At 38.9% G+C, this 13,481-nt stretch overlaps 1 protein-coding gene across 1 annotated transcript in view; it reads left to right on the top strand.

Annotated features, from left to right (window-relative positions):
- The window catches only part of SLIT3 (slit homolog 3 (Drosophila)), a gene marked incomplete at its 5' end in the record, with an annotated part of 473,057 nt that overhangs the window by 293,685 nt on the left and 165,891 nt on the right, over nucleotides 1–13,481 (top strand). Inside the window, one exon of the mRNA XM_009890879.1 lies at nucleotides 11,818–11,889. Coding sequence (XP_009889181.1) covers nucleotides 11,818–11,889 — 72 coding nt within the window. The remainder of the gene's footprint in view (nucleotides 1–11,817; nucleotides 11,890–13,481) is intronic.

A 13,481-nucleotide genomic window follows, 5' to 3' on the forward strand; every position in this document is an offset into this window, starting at 1 on the left:
GCCGCTGGTACCAGCACTGGGCACTGCTTCTCTGAAAGATTTTCAGATTGTGTAAAAGAAGGATTTGATTAATTGTTAATGCTAAGGGCTGGATTGTGGTTTGGGATGGACACTTGAGAGAATGAAGACTAGCTGGGCCCAGTATGGAAACTGTTGGGAAAAGAAGGCTGAACTCAAATGAGGAAACAGCAAAATATATGATGAGAAAGATTGGGAACAAAGGAAATTAAGACAGGTTGATAAAGGTGCTCGGAGTCTCAGAAAGTGAGGAATATCTGGTGATAAGGCCTGAGATTGCTGTTAGTAAGCCTGGGACACAAGCTCTGCAGGGTGGGCTTTGGAGATGTGGCAAAAGGGCTGGGACACTGGGTGGCATGGATAGGGGCTGGGCAGGCGGCGGGGCCAGGACAGAGTGGTGCAGGTGAAGATGGAGCTGAGGATTCTCTTCCCACCAGAAAACACACGTATCTTGCAGAGCCTTCCTGCCTTGTCACTGCGTACTTGAGAAACCCAACTACCATTTGCATATCTTTGTCCCTGTGCACTCGTGACCATCTGTTGTGGTTTGGGCTGAACCGGCCACTGGGCTACCAACAGATGCTCCCCCCTGCCTCTCTTCAAAGAGAGAAGCAGCAGAGAGAGTTATGAGTTTAGAAGGAACTAAACTACTTTAATGAAATATTAATAATAAAATAAAAAGGAAATAATGAAATATATACAAAACCATATCAAGCTCCCAGGATGACAGTCATGTCACTGGCTGGCACTGGGAAAGTCCCAGACTGGACTCAGTGACAGATGGGAACTGGAATACGGATCTGGATTCAGGATTGAGATCAAAGGGGATAGACAGTCCTACTCGGACATCGGCCGTTGAAGAAAGAGGGCTGACCCTTTGGTCCCTCAGCTTTTATACTGAGCATGAGGCAGATGGGATGGAATACCCCATTGGTCAGTTTTGGGTCACTTGTCCTGTCTGCTCCTCCCCACAGATGGGACCCCTCTACGCTTTTCCACTTCCGACCCTCCCAACGGGGCAAACCCCAAAGTTCACTGCCCTTGGTCATGATAGCAATAAGTATAAGCAAGAGCCTGTCTGCATACCATCCTTGGCATCAGCTATAAACATTGGTCTGCTCACTCTGAGAGCCAACAGTTTCTGCACAATATGCTGTTAATTTCAGTAGTTAGAAGAGGCCTAGCTAAGTAGTAAAGTTACTGAACAAAATTGGTTCCTGTTTTACCTTAAACCAGGACACCATCTGCAGAGAGATTATTTAATTAAACAAGGATTTAATGTTTTAACTCCTGCTCTTCCAGTTAGACATCAATGCAGAGGTCTGGGAGGTGGACTTTTGTTACACATGAATTTCCTTGTGATGGAATTAGTTATTTCAGCTTTTATTTTTCAATCCACTAAATTAAATCTATTATAAATAAATAAATAAATAAAAAGCAAATGCCAAAGTTAACGGGTTTAGCTGCAGGCTTCATTCAGTGCTTTTGTATATATTTGTTGTGATATGCACTTTAGTTACAGCTTAGTCTCATGTTGCTGTTAAGAGGCTGGATTCATTTCGTGTTGTCTAGGGATGCATCGGGGTTGTGGAGTGAGGAAGCCTGTGTATATAGGATCTGTTTATTTGTTGCAGAAACAGAAAAAATCTAAAATGGGGACCGTGGGGAAGATAATCACGTGAATGTTGTTCAGAGAATTGGGTTGCGTCTCTTCTTGCCAGTGGTTTTATTACTTGATTCTGGGCAAGTGACTTGCACAAACTTTTCATGGGTGGTCACTAGTGATGTAATCCTTGGTTTCTGGCTGACTCAGCTGAGATATTCAGAAGTGCTGAGGACTCACAGCTGCAGCAAAAGTCAATAGGAGCTGCGCTTTGAACACGTTGTGCTGTGCAACGCTAATTGCTTTGAAAAGCCAAGTCCCAATCATCTGCAGCCTTATAAATTAAACTACAGAATCTAAAGTATATCCTTTGATCTTGAAACTGATCTTAGGTTTCAGACCTGTGCTTTTTGATATCAAGCTTGCTTTATCGCTGTTACTTAACCTTTACAACGGTCTCTGCCTGGTAGGATTAAGAGAAATATAATTGTATAAACCAAGAGTAATGCTGGATGGGATATATCTAAATCAGAAACGAGGACCTTTTGTTTAAATGCTGATGTAATTGCTCCAGAGTAAAGAGGCTGACAGTCCCACAAGGAAAAGTGCTGCTTAGGCACCCGTATCTGGTGAGGTAGTAACCAGAGCTTCCCATCTGGCTTCTGAGCAGAGTAAAATAGGATGGCAGCCCTTCTACCAGCATCTAGGTTTTGCTTAAGGTCAGTTTTGACTCCCTTGTTCTATGTTGGTTTAGTTTATCGTTCTCACTATTGATAGCTGAATTGGTGACTGATATTTTTTGTAGATATGAGTAGTGCTTGGTTTTGGTACGTAATTTCTACTCATAGGAAAAATGTTAGGGTTTGAGCACTAAGGAAAAATCTAATGCACCTGACTATTGGTTTTCTCATGGTTCTGTCAAAATGAAAACGAACCTACTTTTCTGCAACAAAATAACTTTGAAACGTACTGTTCTACTTACTCCACCTTTAATTAATGCTTTTCTGACAAATATAATATTTTGAGAATTGCTGTCATGATGGTGCCACTGTGTTGGGCAGTGTTGCAGACAGACCTGTAGTTAGATGAGTTTGTTGCTGTTATTGCTTCAATGATTCTCTTGGGAAGAAATTACTTTCTCTGTTCTTCAGTACCTGTAGGAGCGTGTATTATAGGAGAGCTGGGACTTCAGTTATGAATCTTGATGAAGCTTTTGTGATTTGAGGGAGGCGATCAGCAAATCCTAGGCATTTAAATTACTGGTATATTCAAAATCAGTTTTCCACCGATAATAATAAAGTCAGAAAAGCTATTATAGTAAGATTGAGCACTGGTAACTCTTTATTGTAACAAAATTAATTCTTTCTTATATAAATTATAAATTAACTGCACCATAACAATTTCATGTATATTAACAATTGGCTTTGAAGTTCTCAGCTTCTTAAAGGCAGGAGTTTTTTTCTTTTTTCAAGAATGTAAGTGTGTAGAAACTATAAACTTTGGGGACAGAGGAATGACAGTTCTGCATTGTTCTTCCTCCTAAAAGAAAATTATAATAATTTTCCCAGGCTTCCAGTAAATACTGTAGCTGAAGCCAGCACAGTATTTTTGAACACTGTAATAAATGTTCCATAATTGCCTCTGGTGGCAAGTTCTCTGGCTAGGGAATCAGGTTGGCTCCTGTAGTTGAATCATATAATATGATTTTCATTCACTGCTGTAAATTGGCTCTGGATAGCTTCACATGTCAACTTTGACTACTATTTTCTGGATCTCACTAGGCAAGCTGTCATTCACTCCTTGCATTCGGTATAAAAAAGAGGTTTCTATTGTCAGGCCAAAAATATGTAGAAAATCTTCTGTGCGCTCAAGACACAAAGATAGTAAAGAAATAATAAAGAAAATATTTTAGATTGAGAGTCAGTACAGAAAATACAAATATATGGGAAATGTCAAGAATAAAGGTGTTTTCTGTGCAGAGAGAGATTAAGGAAAACAGGAAGCTATGTATCACAGTTTTAGAAAAAAGCACTAACAGCAGGGAGTTTCTGCTGTAAGATCAAGGCAGGATTTATTTCTTACATCTTTACTTTTATTTGTAAAATTAAGTGTAACTAGTTTCATCTATAGGCATAAGAAGATATTTTTGTTTTGATAAATATAGTTTTCATATACATGATAATTTTGATTTTGGCTGTATCATTTTTTACCTTCTTGACTCCTCTTTATAAATGTGAGATTTCTTAAAAAACCCAAAATGTTATGTGCAGCCGAATTTTACTCAGGCAGGCTGTGTAGGAGTTCATAACCTTACCAGGTTTGTAGGTTTGGGGTTGTTGGGTTTTTGTATGTGTGTTCTTTTTTTTCCAGAGACATCACTTCAGTCCAGCAGGAACATAAATTTAGCCTTATAAATAAAAATGAACGGTGTGAACAAAAAGGCATATATCTTTTTTATCTAATACAAATGTCACTCAAAAGCTCCTGTTTTGCCAAGCAAAATGAGGAGATTGTAATATATAATGAGTATACACATCCTGAAGGCTGATTAGGAAAGTGTAGAAGGAATCACAGAAAATGACATAGGGAGCATAAAATTATAACTTTGAAATAAATTGCACTAATCATATTTTTTACTGCATGAAACGCTAATCATCTTTTGGCTTACATGTGTTGTTCTGTTTATTTTGCTAAAAGAAAAATTAGGTGAAGAACAAAGGATTTGAGGAATGTTTATTTTCAAATGACAGAATCTGTTTTGTTGACAAAATATTACAGGTGGCAGAACTTCAACTACCAGAAAGCTCTTTAATTTTCTTACTTATTTCTTGTGTTTTACCTTTTCCTTGTCAATATTTGTAGATGTGTACTAAAAATAGAAGTTACAGAATGTACGGAGCTCTTCACAATAAATTAGATTATAGATTGAACAATTACTTTTTTCCTTTCAGTTTACTGCTTCCATTTCCACTAAGTCTAAAAATATATTTTTGTGTTACAGCTTGACAAATAGAAAGCTAACCAACTTGAAATCCTTGGATCCCTGAGCCTAGTTATTGCATTGTTAGAGAATTTGGAAAGTGATCTGGGCTGGGAGTTTTTTGAAGTAATTGGAGGTCAACAGAGGGGTGGGCAGGGCTATCCCACTAAAGTAACAATGCAATAGCAATGTGACTTGTTGAGGGGTTAGTCTTTCTGGGACCACACGGAACAAAAACTTACTCTCAGTAAAGCAAACAGTACGACTCTGGCTTGTTACAAAACATTTCTACTTGTTTACATTTATGAAATGGAACCATAGGCAAACTATTGCTTTCCAGTAGGCACTATAGAAACCATGTGTTTGCCAAGTAAAAACTTCAAGCTTCAGATTAAAAACAAACAAAACAACTCCCCCAAAAAACTAATCCAAAAAATAACAACAAGTGCTCCGCAGAGGTCTAAGGTTGAGTCAGCCTCAGAGCAGATGCTGCATTGTTGAAGTGAATACAAGAACCTCATCCTCTATGTAATACCCTGCAGGCTTCTCTCCTTGGGGCCTTTTGAACTGGAATCACTGGGTCTGAACTGGAGTCGCTGGGTGTCCTGAAAATCCAGGAGTGGGATCTGTGTTTCTGCTGTGTTTGTTATACCACAGCATCTTGGAAACACCGACAGACGTGATCACATGCATGCGGGTTGAATGAAGCGTGCCATTAGGCTGCATTTCAGCAGTAGGGAGTTGGAAATTGCCAGATCTCTCCAACCGAATGACTCTCTTTCCTCGGTTTGTGTTCATGGCCACATGCCTGTACACAAGTAAAATTCTTCCTGCAAACTCTGATCCCAAGTCCGTGTGACACAATAAAGTCTGTTGAGATGGGAAATTATCTCTGTCTGGTCTAGAATAAAAGCAGGGAGATGTTATTTTGTATTCAACCCCAAAACAGCTTCTGTTTAACCTTTAACGTTCTCGCTGAGTGTACAGATTGATGATGGTTCACAGGGCAGCTCACCTGAAGTCCCCGCTTTTGTGTCTGGGCACAACCCACAAATGGTTCATGCAATTGTGGCATTGCAGGGAGAGGAGGCTCCGGCACTGGCTGCGTGCTCAGTGGGTGTCTGCACACTCATTCCAAGGATGAAGCAAGGGAAATAAATAAATGAGGCTGGCAGGAGAAATAACAATGAAAGGTGATGAGGAGGGCCAAAACTTCCACCTGGGAATGTGGGGTATCACAGTAGTAGATGGAGAAACCTTGAGCTTTGGCTGTATATTACTGCATTCTGTCTTTATGTTGGTAGAGACATTGGTGTTATGTCAAAACCTGTTTTGCGAAATACCAGTCTACAGATTCCTCTGATGTCCTCCTGTTTTTCTGTACCGCATTTGGTGCGACATTAACATACCACAATAGAGCTGGTGCATTCGTAATGTGACTGCCATTACAAATTCAGCATTTACCAGCAGATACCTGACCAACTGCTCAACTAACATAGTTGTGTCAGTTTAAACTAAATTCACTGTGGTATGTCAGAAGATCCAATATCACTAGCACTGCTTTTAGATGAACACTGTGGTATCAGGGAACATATCAAAACATCTGATTTCATTCTGAAAGATGTCTTTCGGTGAGCAGAATTAGGTATGTAGCTTCCTAGGTAGATTTATTCTGAAAAGTCACTTCATCCTTGATAGGATTTTGTCTATTGAAGATCTGCCCTTAGGTGAATAGTTAAGAAGCAGTACTTTTAAAAACTATAGCAGGAGCTTGACAGCTAGACCCTGAAAATCACCACCAAATGTCAGAATAAGAAGGGAAACTCTAGTTGTCACCTTGTATTAACATAGGCAGACAGTTTACTGGCTCTCAGCTCTCCGATTCCTAAGGCAGACTCAATGAGAGGGATTTATACTTATTATTAATTTTATTTGGAAGTCATTCAGGCACTGCGATGAAAGGCAGCAGTATAAAAGTCTTGGAGAACCATATGTGTTTAGGGTTTTTATAGTGGTGGTAGAGTCTTTGGCTGAGGTAGAGATTGAAGGCTTTAAATGTCTGTTAAAACAAGTGGTAAGCACAGATATTTAAAATGCTGAATGTCCTGCCATCCCAAAGCCCTTTCTTTTCTACCTGTCAGAGAACTGAGGGTGAGAAACAGAGCCACAAGAAGGCTGTTCCTTGGTAAGGTAGGTCCATAAACTCCTTCTGAAGCAGCAGGACTGCAGGTTTTTTTGCGTTGCACTTTGCAGAGAAGTGCCCTGTGGTGTAAAGGGCAATGACTGCAGCTTCTGCATTTCTCACTGCAGAATAAGCTGCAGGTTCTGACTGCGTAACTGCAGGGCAGGTTCCTTCCTTCCCTACAAGGGTGCCTCCTATCCAGGGCTGTCTTTGGGTAAATACTTCAGTGGAGCTACCCAGATCTGTTATGCATGGTAGGAATAAAGCTTTTATTTCAAATGAAGAGGCAAGGAAGGGGTCAGGACAGGGATCAGCTCTAGCCCATATTTGTAGTAAGAAGACTGGATTTCAAGTATAATGTATTCCTCTTAAATACTGAAAATGTATCTGTGGACTTTTCTTCATCAGAGTCCAAAATGTGCGATAAGATATGTAAGGCCAAAATATGAGATGTAAGATAATGGTCCAAGCAGCTTTTATAATCCAGTTGTTCTCACTCCTTGGCAAGGAGGAACAGTCTCTCTCTTTATTGTTATGTGCTCTAGAAGTTTCCTCCTTCCTAATATAAATGGTTCTCCCCAGCCCTGGGCTTTGTCACTGGTGGGGATGCACGTGCTGCTTGTTTCCCCCAGACAGTCCTCGACCAGCTCCCTCCAAATCCTGCTTATGGGGCAGGAGAAGAGCGAGGGTTTTGCCCTTCCCAACAACATTCACGCAGGTTGTGTGCATCCTGCCAGACACGAGTGTGCTATAGGTTACTGCTGCACACTAATCTGATCTTACGCTTTCTCTCTCTCAGAGATTGCTTTTGGTTATTGGCTGCCTGAGTGATGCAAGCCCTAAAGAACCTCAGCACGGGGAGTAATCCAGGGAGCAATCTGGCTCATTCGTTCACTTTCTCTCTCTCCCAGCAGGGAAGTTCATGACTGCAGAGGGACGTTTCTGACAGGTCTCAGGCAAGAGCTCGGTGGCACTGTTAATAAAGCATGGCTGTCTCATTTGTAGGCTCTATTCATCTGACAGCTAAAAATTATCGGTACTGATGCTTCACTCCCTCTCTCTTTTTCTCCAAGCTAGTGATTTGTCTATGTTATGGGTAGGTAAGCTTGACAAAACATTACACATTAGCAGCTGAGATGGTGTTTGAAATGGGAAAATTACTAGCAAACTGCTCCATTAGAGACCCAAATAACAAATTCTTTCTTTCCCTCAATGAAAGAGAGATAGTTAAGGCCCAAATTAATATGTCTGTCTCCCCCACTCTGCAGGGGGAATCACTCTCCAAGACAAATGGCTTTGTCACTCCTGAGAGTGTGAGCTGGCTCTACAAAGGCTGCATTAGGCAGAGTTTTTATCCTTTGTGTTTTGCCATCCTGGGTGTGAGCAGGACAGGCGCCAGATGAGGAGGTGATGAAAAGATTTGCACCTCAGTGAACTTTGAGATGGATTAGCATGGGAATTTGAGTGCTTATTCTTTACTCTGAGATAGTTTTTCATATTTAACTGCATAGTTTCCCTCTGGATTTTTTTTTTTTCTCTCTGATATGTTTACTCTTTGCTCTCATTGCTGCAACGTCATTTAAAGACAGTGGGAAGGAGGAGGACTTTATCCTGTCTATCATGTTATTACAAGAAAAATACATCTGAATCCGTTGGGCCTTCATACTTCCCAATCTCTGATAGTATATTAGAGAAGAGAAAGGAAATTGTTCTTGTCCTTTGATGTTGTTGTCAAAGACTCTAAATTAAAGCTTCGAGAGGCAGACAGAGCATTGCTGCGTGTCGGAAGGGGAGAGATATGCTTCAGTTCATCTAAGCGATGCAGCAGGCGACATGGCACAGTGAAACGGGTAGCTGAGAGGAGGAACAAAAGTCCCTGAGAGGTTTGAACATGGCCAATTTATTTTATCAGTTTTGTGAATTCTACTTGTGGAGTCTTTAAAATAGAACTTATTATGAAATATCAGAGGAAAATCGAGGAAAATTTTATTGAGTTATAAGAAATCTTAAGTATGTAGGATAGTAGTTCAGATGATCGAAATTTAGCCTTTTAGGACTGTGTCTCTTGCACAGAGTTCTCAAATGTGTTGTAAAATTATTTCATAGTATATTCTGGTGATACACCAAAAAAAATGAGCACACGGATGTTGCTTTGTACTGGCACAGGTGGGTTTATAGTGTATGAGAGCACTTCGTAGTATGCAGGGATAGACTATGAAAAAGAGTTTTCAAGAGGTCATGTTCTACATAAACTAGGTAATTTTCTCTGAAATAAAATGTGGCTGTAAAATTTAGATTAGCGTTTCACTTTTTGCAGAAAAAAATGGCAACACTAGGTAAGAACTCTGTTTTTCACTTTATTTGAATGATGGCACCTCTAGCAGCAGTTTCCCATTATATCATGAATAACACTAGTTTATAATTAAGCCTTTGTCCTGGTTTGAGGCCTTCATTGTGTTGAAATTGCCAACACCCCTTCTGGAAAAACCTGGTGTTTCCCAGCGGTTTTTAATCCTGTACTGTCCTTCACGTGTCATTTATGAGCTCAGATGAGGTGAAAGCACAAAGTATTATTACAAATAATTTGTTTTCTTCTATTTTATTTGTGTAACTATGTTGTGTTTTTCATCCTATGCCTGCCAATCTGTAACAGGCATTTATGAAAAAAATAAACGGAAGTCAGATTAGTACCTCATACTTTTAAAATGCCTGTGTATTTAGTGCTACACTTTATTTAATGCTCCAAGATCAGCTGCATTTTGTGCCCAAGATGGCAAACACATGAGAGCACATGGTACTGCTTGTTACTTCTCTGGTAGCATCTGCAAAATGTAGCGCACTAAGCATAATGTGTCAGGTGTAGTCTTCAGCTCTTCATTTACAAAGAGCTTCATACAATAAAAAAAAAATGCAACGTGCTAAGGTGGAAATACAGCAGTCGATGACAACAGCCTTGTCCATCTATTTTGGTACAGGCCATCTGCTGCAAATTTTGTAGGAAAGGGTGAAGAATTTAGTACTGCTTCAGAAGGTAGTTCTCTGAAACAACTCTTTTTCTGTATTCCTCTCCACCTTTTCTAGAAACTTCATTTTTTCTTATTAGTTGGGATCTGTGGCTATTCCAATTTAGACTTTTTTTGCCCCTTGGAGGCAAAATTTCTGTATATATTCTCACTCTTGAGTCACTAAAATTTCCTTGGAATTATAAGTGATTATAAAAAGGGGGCCATGTTTCCCCCTATCACTATGTTTGAATTTCCCTGTAAGGACTGCTATGCCGTTGCACAGCATGTCTGAACCCCCAGTTTCCATCCATAAGGCAAGGGAATTGGACAGGCATGGCCCTCTTTTGTTCCTAGAAGTGTCTGCATAGAAACACTTGGGAGGAGTTAAACACCAAACTGGCAAGCTGACAAAAAGGTTTTATGGGAAGAGTGCGTGTACTGCTAATTCTGGTGACAAACACCCAACAATAGTAGCGTGCTGAAGCTTACAGCAATTTGCATTTCACTGCGGACTTGCCAGAAATGAAACACGTTATATTTAGACCAACTGGAAGGGAAATCTCAGACACTAATTCAAATCACAAAACAAGGAACAGAATTAACTCTGATCACAACCTTTAAAACAGACTGCTACGGAAATAAAAGAGCGCGTGCACATCGACTGTACAAGTTGACTGTGCTACTACCACAATATTCATGACTTAAATAGCTTCTCAGAGTATAACTGAGCTGGCAAAATATCTTATTTTCAAGGGGATTTTTCTTTTTTCTGTTGAAAGCACAGATCAACAGAAGGATTTGCTGTGCAATAGAGGGCTGATGGGCCTTGCGCATTTTCTCTACATTATTCCCAAGTCCTTTAAAAAACATGATTTACTTCTCCCTGCATCTCATTTTATCTCCATTCCTGGTTTTAAAATTTTTTCTCCCCTCTGCATTGCTGCAGCAGCTCTGAATGACTAGAGTGATTCATTCCATCATTCCAGTATGTTTTGTATTTCAATTCTAAACCATTTCCAACCACAGACTTTTGCTGTTCTTTTTATGATGTTTTTGGAGGAAAATACACAATGTTTGAATAGTAACTAAGAGCTAGGTAAAATCAAATTTTGCTTTCAGTTCCAACCCTGATTATAGAATTTTAGCTGCCGTGGTCATTTGAATTTGTTGTATGGTGATCCACTTTTACATTTGTAATTGAGATGAATATTTAGGGTTCATCTGAGGAAAAGGTAGTCCTTTTAGCAGGAATCTCGGGAACTTGCTGACAAAGACTTGAAAATACTTCTGGGAAGGAACAGAAATTAATCTTATTGGTTACTGTATGCGGAATCTTAAAGCTGCTTACATTTTATGTTAGTGATGCATGCATTTATGATACTTCATAAAGAATACTTCTTTCAAACCAAATCTCAGAAATGAAAACAACCGCATTTTCATGTTGTCTGGACCATATTTTAGAACACCTTCAGTACTTGGTAGTTAAAATAGGAAGATACAGTCCTTTTTTGCTCTGCTTTAACATAGACTTCCCCCTCGCCCTTAAAAATCTGTATTTGTGTTGCAGTGAATTCCACTTTGTTTTTCAGCATATTCCCACAGATAGTTGCTCCTGAGTTGCTCTGATAGTATTATTAATCTGCTTATTGAGAGGTCACAACATAGCGTAGATTTCAGTTTGGATACCTACATTCTGTTTAGAACAGATAGTCAAGGAAACCATCTGTATTTTCTACCTTAACTTTGACTAAGTAGTAATAAAATTTACCTGCTATTTTTTATTAATTCCATGACCTTTAAAGGTGCAATTTCTATAGCCTGTGACTTTTTTCTATACAGATTTAGTGTAATCGATGAGATTATTTTCTCAGTATTTTCTCCATTTAGTGGTTTTCAAAAGAAAAACATATTTTGCATAAAAACTCTATGAAATTGTTTTATATTTATATGAAAAATTGCTATCATGTTTAATGTTATTCCTGTCCTATAATTGTGTAGTTAACATGTATATTACTTTGTTTGTTTTCAGACGTTTGGAACAAAACCTCATCAAAATCATTCCCCCTGGAGCTTTTACCCAGTACAAGAAGCTTAAGAGAATGTAAGTTTTAATAAGACCAGCACGCAAGAGCAATCGTGAATCTTATAGCTTCAAGTTCAGTATCTTTATTTTAGAAACATATTGGCAATTTCTCTGTTGAAGTCACTGGGGATTCCACAAATAATCTCTTCAAAGTGTAAGCAACAATAGAATTTGGTTCAGGATGGCTAACAATGCATTAAATCCTTAATAATGCTTAATTTCACTTCCTATTATAAACGATGTGAGCTAATTAGTTGTTAGTCTGTTCAAAGTTCAAATCTGCTTCCTCAGAAAAGATTTTAAGTTCTGTTTTTTTTTCTCATTCATTATGGTATCTGCACCACTTCAATTTAGTTGGCCCCAGTTATAGCAAGAGTGCATGTTCTTGCGGAGTAGTTGGGATTTTTTTTGTAGTGCATTCAATGTCCTGCTGTTGAAATGGTTTGACTGTTTAGAAGAAAACAAAGAAACCTGCTGGAACTTGTTTTCTCTGTTTCTTGATCACCAGTAGGTACCCAGACAATTCTTTTCTTATTAGCTCTTGTGTTTTCTCTTTGGATTTAAAAAAAATAATCCTGATTTGTAGCAGCACGCTCACACACATAACCTGGGCATTCCCGCTGGCTGGTCTTTCTTTTCATTTTTAAGTGACATACGAGAGACGCTGTGACAGTAATACAACGATACAGACAATGATAAAACAAGTTACTCCTGCTTCGCCATAGTATCACAATGTTGATGGGTACCGCTAGACCAGTAGCTTCCACAAGTCATTCAGGCTTTGTAGCTCGCTGCTAAAACTGCTAAAAATGTGCCTTTACAGTTCTTGTTTTCTGATGTGAATAATACTTACTGGAATTAAGAAACTGTGAGCTTATTTCACAGAAGACACTGTATTATCAGATAGCTAATGCTTTTGGAAACTGAAATGAGCTTACACTGTACCTTTGGATTTAAGGGTAAAATTGCTGTTTGCCAGTCCAAAATTATCAAGTTCCTGGAGCTAAGGAGCTGTAAATATGGATCTTAATATTTAACAGGTCAAATCATCAATCTTATAGAGTCTCTATTCTTCTGTCTCACTTCCAATATAACTGTATGTATTTTTAAAGAAGTAATGTATTAGATAGTAAGACGGTAATTTCAGTGAAAAATGATGGATTCCTTTTCAGTGACCTAACTTGTAACTTTTTCAGTTCTTTCTGAGGTATGACTAATTTTAGGTTTTGGCACTGTTTCACTGTCCTTTCATTTTTCATGATTGGTGAACTCTAGGTTTATGGGAGTTGACCAAAAAAATGTTCTTTAACTTGACTAGCTGCTCAGCCCAATGCAGCACTTACTATGTGAAGTGATTAATGTTAGAATGTTACAGCAAAATTCCGTTAACAAGTTGTGTTCTGCAGTATAATTGGCATACTCATTGAGATCTGAACTCATAGTTAAATAATAAATATTGTGCCAGATGATCTGTATCAAAGCTGAGTTAACGTGACAGCATTTTGTGGAAGAACTTGGGATGGATAGATAGGCTGCAGAATGTCCCATAACAAACATGATGTTTTGCCATTTGTTTATTGACCTGTTTCCTTGTTAAAGTTTTATTCCTG

This window comes from Charadrius vociferus, unplaced genomic scaffold (genome assembly GCF_000708025.1).
Source record: "Charadrius vociferus isolate BGI_N301 unplaced genomic scaffold, ASM70802v2 scaffold108, whole genome shotgun sequence".
Classification (NCBI taxonomy): domain Eukaryota; kingdom Metazoa; phylum Chordata; class Aves; order Charadriiformes; family Charadriidae; genus Charadrius; species Charadrius vociferus.